General features: G+C 39.9%; 1 protein-coding gene across 1 annotated transcript in view; it reads right to left on the bottom strand.

Moving 5' to 3' along the window:
* Positions 1-10,096, bottom strand: part of SYN3 (synapsin III) — a 420,985-nt gene that overhangs the window by 301,691 nt on the left and 109,198 nt on the right. Inside the window, exon 5 of the mRNA XM_044679132.1 lies at positions 2,025-2,114. Coding sequence (XP_044535067.1) covers positions 2,025-2,114 — 90 coding nt within the window. The remainder of the gene's footprint in view (positions 1-2,024; positions 2,115-10,096) is intronic.

The raw sequence follows: 10,096 nt of genomic DNA, 5'->3' as shown, positions 1-10,096 counted from the left end.
AGCACCTATTGAAAACCAGGTACAACATATTGAGCCATTTCAGTTGTCTGACTCTTTGTGACCCCATTTGGGTTTTTTTTTTTTTTTGGCAAGGATCCTTGTTTGCTGTTTCCTTCTACATGATGCAAAATGACTTGTTGGCTAAAATTATACTCTTTCATGGATAGACAGATCCCTATACTACAAATACAGATCTCAAAAAACCTTGGAGAATTCAATCAACAAATTTCTGGAATCAGGTCATTAACACAGATCAAACTGTTGCTCACAATCACCCCAGACATAAAAATTTAAGAACAACATTTTAAAAGATGTTACCATACAAAATACTCATGCCAAGCTACGTGAAATGAATAGCTTTTGTAATGTAAGAGACCTGGCCAACAAGATCAAAATCATGTGGCGACAGGCTGAGGCATATATCATCCTTATCATCCCCATCTGCTACTGGAGTCATACCAAAGGTGCCTTCAGTGAATTTACAGAGGGGGTTTTTCAACTACAAAGAGCAGTTTTAAAAAAATCTATTTGTGCAATCGTCCGCAAAATATTGAATATGAAGGAATCATAGCCGGATATTGACTTGTGTTATGGTCTCTCTGGCAACAAAAAGATGAATAATAATAATAAGTAACATAGTTATAATAGAAAAATAGTTTGCAGAACACTAAGTAAAAAAAAAGAATAACAATATAGCAACTTGCAAAGAACTTTCTGTCTGAATTCCACTGGCAAAATATAAGAATGAGATAATCAGAATACAACTACAATAATAATGGTAACAATAATGACCCCAAGAAAATAACCTAATCTGGAAGGTGCCTCTGACCTACTGCTTGGGTGACCCTGGGCAAAAGTTACTTGACTTCAGTCAACACTATGAGTTAAATAGTTAAATAGTTAAATAGGTGCCAGTCTTCAGTGGAAAGACTCTCTGTTCTCTCCAAAGTCATAGTAATGGTAGGTTGCATTTTTAAAGCAATCTTTAAGGGCTACAAAATTCTTTATAGACATCATCTCACTGGATTCTCACAGTAACTGTTAGATAAAGTGCTATTCTAATTCCCATTGTACAGATGAGGATACCGAGGCCAAAAGATGTTTCCCAAAGTCTTGGAGAGACTTTCCCAATGTTCAACAACTAATAAAGTTCTGACAAAGGATTTGAACCTAGGTCTTCCTGACCCTGTATTCAAAACTCAACCCACTTTGCCCTGCAGCATCTTTGGGAAGAGAGGCTGATGTTTAGACCAATAAGAATAAATAAAAAACAACAACAACCAAGTCCTACATCTCAAATACTAGACATTCTATTGGTAACTTTTTGCAGCGTCATCTAGTCAGAGAACTAAGAGTTCCTGGATCCCTATCCATGGTATGGAGCAGCCCCAAAGATATGACCACATTCACAATAAAGCTTAAGCTGGAAGTTGCTAGACCTGGCCCCAAGTTGAGCCCTGCAAATTATTCTTGAGCCCTTTAAAAAGTCTTGGTATCCAGTGCAAAAGAAAGAACCAACATTTTATTTTTGCTTTCTAGCATTGGATAAAACATGAATGGCTGTGTCTTGTCTTTTAAACATCAAAGATGAGGTATTATCTCTTTACCACTCATTATAGGTCTTTACCCACTTTCACTGACCACATGTTTGGCCTCCGATTCACACAGGCAAGGGCTCTCTTTGCCCTGCTGAGAACACAGAACCAAAGCACCGGCTGCCTGCATTTACCACTTGACCTGCCACATGGCATTTAACCCAAAGAGATCATTATTTTCTGGGAAAGAAATGAGAGCTAGCCCCACATGACTTCACAACACCTCTTTAGCTTTGAGTGGGTCAGAGGGTCAGAAGGAGCAAGAGAATGTCTGCTCATGCGTCCCCTCATCCCGTCATACCTCTTCCCCTCCATCTCCTGAGTTCCTTTTGAATGGTGCTGAATCCACTAGGTAAACTCATGGAGTTCCCAAAGAGCACCGTAGACCCCTGAGCCGAAATATGATTAAAGCAAACCGGTTGTACTCACCATTTGCTTGTGGTTGGGGAAAAATGTTTGTTCTACAAGTGGAAACTTCTCTGGACCCAGTGAATTGAAGATCTTAATTAACTGGGAGAACTGAAAGAGAAAAGAGAACTTGGTAAGGGTTATGAATGTGGAGAACATCAAAAATTCTAGATCTAGAGCTGGAAAAAGGACCTCAGAGGTCATCTGGTTCAACCTCATTTTATACGTGGGAAAAATGGGACCCTGGAGGTTAGGTGACTTGTCCAGGATCCTATGGGTAGTAAGCAACAGAATCCAGGTCCTTTGACTTCAGAACCAGTATTTTGTTTTTGTTTTGTTCCTCCCCTACTGACCTCAGTTTAGTCTTTTTTCAAGTATCCTTCAGGCTATCTCTAATAATCTTCTACTACCTACAGGATAAAATCCAGTGACCTCCCTAGAATCCAAAGCCTTTCATAGGCTCTCTCTCTCACCTCCACTTATCCCCACCTAGCAAACCTATACTTCAAATTAAATTGTTTGTCACCAGAAACTTTCTCCTTGAGCCAGAATCATCTTTTAAAAAAATCATTTATTTTTAATATTCATTTTTAACATGCAATTTTATTTTTAACATTTTATTTTAGGTCAATTATTTAATTAATTAATTTTTAAACCCTTACCTTCTGCCTTAAAATCAATACTGTGTATTGGTTCCAAGGCAGAAGAGTGGTAAAGGTTAGGCAATGGGAATTAAGTGACTTGCCCAGGGTCACACAGCTAGGAAGTGTCTGAGTCCAGATTTGAACGTAGAACCTCCTGTCTCTAGGCCTGGCTTTCATTCCACTGTGCTACCCAGGTACCCCCTAGGTTAATTTAAAAAAAAGAATTCAACAAACATTTATTAAGCACCTACTATGTTCAAGGTACTGTGCCAGGTGCTCAGGTTACAAAGATAAAAAGGAACTAGTTCCTGCCCTTCAGTATCCTACTTGCTATTAGAGGGATGCATTTATAAAGAAGTACATACAAAATAACATTTTATTTTTAAAAAGAATATTATTCATGTTTAAATTCATTTTATTTAATTTTCAATTTTATAATTTTTAAATTTTAACTTCATTAGAAATTTTAAAACATTAAAAATTTTTAAATTAAAAAAAATCTTAACAATTTTTAAAGTTCCAAATTATTTTTCTCCTTCTAGTCTCATTCCTCCCCATTGAGAAGGCAAGCAATATTATATCGATTATATACATGTGAAATTGTGCAAAACTCATCAGAATAATCTTCTTGCTCTCTTTCAAACTTTGCCTCATTCCTAATTTCCAATCTCTGATCATAGGATAATAGGAGCACAGATTCAGAAACTGGAACATAGTTTAGAGATCTCATCTAATCTCTTTATTTGACATAGGAGAAAACTGAAATCCCAGTGAAATAAATGATGTGTCCTTGTTCACACAGGTATGAACACTGAAGGTAGAATCTAGACCCAAGATTTTTGCCTCCAAATTCAGGGTACTTTTCCTATCTCAAGACTTTCACTGAAAACTAAATAGTATATGCTTATCTCGCACACAGGAGAGGGTCGAATTCCCTTGACATACCCTCCACCTCTTGTTCCTGACCAGCTGGTTTGTCTCTCCGATCTTTTATCATCCCTCCTTTTGATGAGATTCTTTTTCTAGAATTCTACCAATAATGTTCATCCCCTCCAAATCAGAATGGAATTCTAGAAACCTTGCCCTCCCCAAAAGGGAAAATTACAGTGTAACAATGTTAATGCTGACAGGGATTTTAGAAATCATCTAGTTAGCCCTTTTACTTAGCAGATAGGGAAAATAAGTCCCAATGAGGTCAAATGACTTCCCCAATATCATTCAAGTATTGATTTTTAAAAATAGAGCACAACCTTGTTCTTTTAATCAGTCTAATCTCCCTTCTGCCTTGAACTTCAAGTAAACCAATTAAATGCATAACTGAAAAAAAAAGGGAAACGAAATGAACTACATTCCCTAAATTTCTTGCATAAAAGGGATTTTTAGAGATCATTTAGCCCAACCCCTTTATTTTACACATGAGAAGACTGAGATGTAGAGATGTGAAATGTTTGGGATCACCTGACAATTTGGTGGATTAGTTACTGTTTGTTTTTTTTTTAAACCCTTGTACTTCGGTGCATTGTCTCATAGGTGGAAGATTGGTAAGGGTGGGCAATGGGGGTCAAGTGACTTGCCCAGGGTCACACAGCTGGGAAGTGGCTGAGGCCAGGTTTGAACCTAGGACCTCCTGTCTCTAGGCCTGACTCTCACTCCACCGAGCTACCCAGCTGCCCCCTGATTAGTTACTGTTTGAATGTCACAGGGCAGCACTTTGGTTTTGTCAAACTTTTTGGTTTCAGAACTTCTCAGGATATGTAAAAATTTTTGTTTATGTTGGTTATATCTATCTGTATCACCACATTAGAAATGAACACATACCATCACTCTTATTAGGAAAATAATCTTGATCTCACAGATTCCCTGGAAGGGTCTCAAGGACACTTAGGATTCCTTGGACACATTTTGAGAATCACAGCCATTGAACACTAACTTTGGGAGAAGTTAATATTGTTATGAACTCAAGCTGCTTCTTATGGCTCATTTCCCCTTGTAAGTGTGCCCACAGTATTTATTATATGTCCTTGTGATATACACTTAAATTTTTTCCAATTACAAGTAAAAAAAATTTTTAATGTTTTAAAATTTTTTGAATTCCAAATTTCCTTGAAAAGGCAAGCAATTAGATATTATATATACTATACACATGAAGTCATATGTTATGTGTTATACACATGCAGTCATACAAAACATATCTCCTCAGTAGCCATGTTGTAAAAGGAAACACAGATGAAAAAATTTTAAAAGTCTGTTTTGATCTTATTAGACTCCATCAATTCTTTCTCTGAAGGTGGATAGTATTTTTCATCATAAGCCCTATCATTGGATCATTGTATTATTGAGAAGAGTTGTCGTTCACAGTTGATCATCATGTAATATACTTGGTCTTGAACAAGTGCTTCCGAAATCTGAGATAGTCAGAGAGCTCCTTATGCAGCCACAATGCTCGGCTTAGATACTTCCTACTTTTCTTCTTCAAGTATCATTTATATGGGTATAATCAGTATTCTGTTCTTACAGTCTCCGTGTCCATGTAGACTCTGTTGTTTTTTTTTTCTTCTTTCTAACCCTTACCTTCTGTTTTAGAATCAATTCTGTGTACTGATATCGAGGCAGAAGAGCTCTAAGAGTTAGGCAATGGGAATTAAGTGACTTGTCCACAGTCACATAGTTAGGACATATTTGAACCCAGGTCCTTCCAGCTCCAGGCCTAGCTCTCTATACTGAGCTTTGTAGGTTCTGTTAGTTATAACAACAGCAATGCCAGGTGCCTTCCAGCAGGGGAATTTAGGAGAACATAGATGGCAAGATCCAGTCATCTGTGGCTGGACTTAAAAATCTTGTCATAGAACGCTGAATTTTGGAATTTTGTTCTTTTGATTATTTGATTCCTGAACTCTAGGGCTCACCTTCTTCAAGTTACCTTGGACTTGGATTTACTTTTGACTTTGATGTGATTTATTTGGTCATGGCTATTTCCTCTGGCCTTTTATACTAAAACTCTAGCTTCAATTTGGCTTCCATTAGAGAAATCATGAAAGCTTGGCCCTTTAATTGGTAAGACATGGTTCCCTAGGCATTGGATTAAATTTACTTGTACTCCAACCTTCCCTTCTCCTCCTTCTCTGTGTCAACATTCAGCCTTTAAGCCTCTCCCTTCCAGGACAAGAAAGCATCCTGGAATAGTCACTTCCCATTCTTCTAGAAACTTTCTCTTTTTGGTGTCTCAGGAACCACACACAGTGCCAACCACATAATGAATGCTTCTGATTGATGGCATGAATCTTTTCTCTAGAGTTTTTGAAACCTCTAAAGTGTTGGATACATACCTGAGGATACATGAACTCTAGGACGGCGGCAAGGTCTCCTCTCCTCCCTGGGGTCCTGTCAATTTAATTTCATCCACCAGTTCTTCCTCACTGGTAGGAATTGTGTCCAGCCTAGCAGTAACCTCCATCATTCCTCTACTGTGTCATAACTAAACCTAACCATAGATATTATGGGCCAAATCATTATCATAACATATACTATAAGTATATTGATGGCTTTACTGAATCAACACAAAGAAAATAATAAGATACCCTCAAACCTTAACAAGGTAAGAATAGAGGACAGCTGGGTGGCTCAGTGGATTTATAGACAGGAGGTCCTGGGTTCAAATCTAGCCTCAGACACTTCCTAGTTGTGTGACCTGGGCAAGTCACTTAACCCATATTTCCCAGCCCTTACCACTCTTCTGGCTTGGAACCAATACATAGTACTGATATCAAGATGGAAGGTAAGAGTTTAAAAATAAAACAAGGTAAGAATAAATCCTAATCAATTATAGGTTTTGGACCAAGTATTCTAAATCTTTTTGGGGGTTATCGACCTTGTTAGCAGGCTGGTAAAGCCTATGGACCCCTTTATTTATTCTATTCATTATTCTATGTTTTTACTGGCTTAAAATAAGATCCACAGGATTACAAAGAAACACAAAAGTTAGTAAAAAATGTAATATATATTTTTCCCCTCCAAGACCAGTACCCCATGAAACCCATCCATGGGTTTCTTGTGGGTCTATGGACCTTGGATTAAGAATCCCCGATTTGGCTTAAATTAAAAAAAAAAGCAAAAAATGTGAAAATGTGAAAAAGTTCTGGAATGAACTGGAGTGAACCTTAGAATGGCTGAGGAAACCTGGTGATGGCTCAGGAGTTGTTGGTAAAATATCAAGCAAGTTTAGAACGGAAGCAATTCCAGGGCTAAAAGCAAGTGCAGGATTCTAGTACAACCTCTGAAGAGGAGCTCTTGACCTAGATCTTATTCCTTCCTTCCCCCTGATTTAGATAGAGGAGAGTCTTATAAGTAAGAGTATTTTGAATTTCTCTTCGACCTAGCAGTGTCTGAGAGACATCCCTGGATCTACTGGTGGCAATCTGTATTGGAAGTCAAGGGCAGATGGGACATAGATTTATGGGTCTTCAAGGAATCCAGCAAAGAAATTATATTATGTTCAAGGGGAACATCATGGATATCTGCTGAGGGGAGCAAAGGATTTCCAGGAGTTGCCTCTTTTGCCATACTCACTCCCTAAGTTGGAGTCTACTTTTTCTTGAAGTCTGTATTTACTGGGAGGAGAGTGTCACAGACTTCTTTTGGAGGGGGGGTTGGCAAATGCTTTGTATCAAGTGTTGTTTTTTTGAAACCTTTACCTTCTGTCTTAGAACGGACACTAAGTAGCAATTCCAAGGCAGAAGAGTGGTTAGGGCTAGGCAGTTGGGGTTGGAGTTAAGTGACTTGGCCAGAGTCACTCAGCTAGGAAGTGTCTGAGGCCAGTTTTGAACCCATGACTTCTCATCTCCAGTTTTGGCTCTCGATACACTGAGCAACTGATCTGCTCCTGTATCAACTGTTCTTAAAGTACTACTTCAATATATAACCCATTCGAAAAGCTTCTTAAGGCTGATTGACTATATTCTCAGTTTATAATCTTGGGGGAAGCACATTGGTGGAAACTCATGAACTATAATAGAAAGAAATCCCTCCCCTCTCATCATCCCTTAGAGATACCCTTTAAGCCCCAATGTGGCAGAGTAACCCTGTAACCATGGGGATGAGAGTTGGAGTAAATATCTCAGAACCTGAATTACACATATAATTGAAAGCTGAACTGGACCTTAGAGGCCATAAAGTTCAACTCCTTCATTTTAGAAACGAGGAAAGCAAGGTCTAAAGAGATTAAATAATTTGCCTAAAGTCATGCAGGGAGCTAATATCTAAGAAGATTTGAAACCAGGTCTTCTGACTTCAAACCCAGCACTCTTTCCATGGTCCCATTCAATCCCCTGAAACATAGCCAGGAAGAAAGTTCTCTCCCCTGGACTCATTAGCCTGCAGGCAGGTTCTCTAATTTAGAGATTAATTCTCTAATTAGAGATTAAATCTCCAGTTCTCTAAAAGTCCGGCTCTCTAATTCTAGGGTCATAAAGGAGCTCTTGTCCATTTGGGGGTGCTCAGCTGAGGAAGAGAGAAGGGAAATTTGGTCATACAATCCACAGGCCAAAACAGACCCATTTTAACAGGCTGCAAACTCGATGTGTCCCAACAGGGTAAAACAGCAGCCAGAAGAACCAACAGACCTACAAGTGGGATTAGAAGAAGTCAAGGGCCCAGAAAGAAGGAATTGGGGATAGGCCTGCTCTTTTCAGCCCTGCTCAGACCCCATCTAGAGGCCCGGGTTCAGTTTTGATGCCATATTTTAGGAAGGGCATGATTCATTGGAGAGAGTCTAGAAAAGGGTGACCAGGATAGCGAAGGGCCTTGAGTTCATGTTATATGATAATAAAGAGGAGAAGGAGGAAGATACCGAAAGCTAGCATTTTTATAGAAGTTTACAAACTTTATCTTATTTGATTCATAGAGCAGCCCTGGGAAGTAGTGCAATGATTATTCCCATTTTACAGATGAGGATACGGAGGCAGACAGGGGTTAAGTGATTTGTCTAGGGTCACACAGCCAGTAAGTATCTGAGGCTGTATTTGAACTCAGTTTTTCTTGATTGACTCTATGCACTATGCCACCTTGTTATTTAGTCCAAATAAGAAACACCATAACTATTCTCTTCTCTCTTTTTTTTTTTTTAGCCCTTACCTCCCATCTTGGAATCAATAGTGTGTGTTGGTTCTAAGGCAGAAGAGGGGTAAGGGCTAGGGCAATGAGGTTAAGTGACTTGCCCAGGGTCACACAGCTGGGAAGTGTTTGAGGTCAAATTTGAACCCAGGACCTTCTGTCTCTAGGCATGGCTTTCAATACACTGAGCCATCCATAACTATTATCATTAAGGATTTGAGGGGGTAGTCACAGGTGAGAGAGAATAGCTTTGTTCTACTTGTCCTCAGGGGGCAGATCAAGGAGGAAGAAGTAGAAATTAGAGGATAATTTGGGTTCCAATTAAAGGGGGAGTGTGTGTGTGTGTGTGTGTGTGTGTGTGTGTGTGTGTGTGTGTGTGAATCCTAACATTTAAAGCTATTTGTGAGTTCAATGGGCTCCTTTGTAAGGTAGTGAGCTTCCTATCACCAGTATCACCACCTACACACACTGGATGATCATCTATCAGGGGCTATTATGAAGAAGGTTCCTTTGCCCAATAGGTAGGACTAGAAGACATATCCAGACTCTCATGACAACGAGATCTGGTGGGACCTGGCTATTGGGACAGCCAGCTGTTCTGTATCTGAAATTGGGGCTAACCCTATCAGATCAGAGAAGAGAGTCTGGGGTTCTCTGGGTAAGCTGGAGGTCACATGCCCACAGCTTTCTGGCCTCCAACAGCCATGGCATTAGAAAGCAATCCTCCTTGGCACACAGTCTCTTTCTGACTCCAGCCCCCTCCTAATCCTGTCACGGGGCTCAATCTTCTACCACTTCCTCAGGTTTGGCTTTCCTCCTAGGCTGGCTACCTCCCAGTCTGGGCATGTAGGTCTGGGTCCCTCCAGGCATAAAACATATATCTAAACAAATATAGGGAGGGAGAGAGGAGGCTGAGGAAGCTGGGCAGGGTGCAGCCTCAGTTCACAGGAGAGTCAGAGGATCACACCTTTGGAGCTGGAAGGACCTTTAGAGGTCACCTACTCCACCCCTTCGTTCTGCACTTGGGCAAGCAGAAGTGCAGAGAATGGAAGGGGCTTGCCTGGACACATGGGCAAAGTGAGAAAGAGAAACAGGATTTGAATCCAGGTTCTCTGGTTCCAAAACCAACAATCTTCTCCCAAGAGAAAAGTGAGACATGAAGAAAACTCTCATGACAGGTCCAGGAAGCCCAAGGGCATCTACACTGTTGAAAGCCTTCAGGTGAGCAGGTAGACCTTCCAAATAACTTGTTAACTGTTTGATGTCATGGAGAGAGAGAGAGAGAGAGAGAGAGAGAGAGAGAGAGAGAGAGAGAGAGAGAGAGAGAGAGAGAGAGAGAGA

Source organism: Gracilinanus agilis, chromosome 5 (genome assembly GCF_016433145.1).
Source record: "Gracilinanus agilis isolate LMUSP501 chromosome 5, AgileGrace, whole genome shotgun sequence".
In the NCBI taxonomy this organism is placed as follows: Eukaryota; Metazoa; Chordata; class Mammalia; order Didelphimorphia; family Didelphidae; genus Gracilinanus; species Gracilinanus agilis.
The sequence above is the reverse complement of the archived record's forward strand: the minus strand, read 5'-3'. Positions and strand labels throughout refer to the sequence as shown.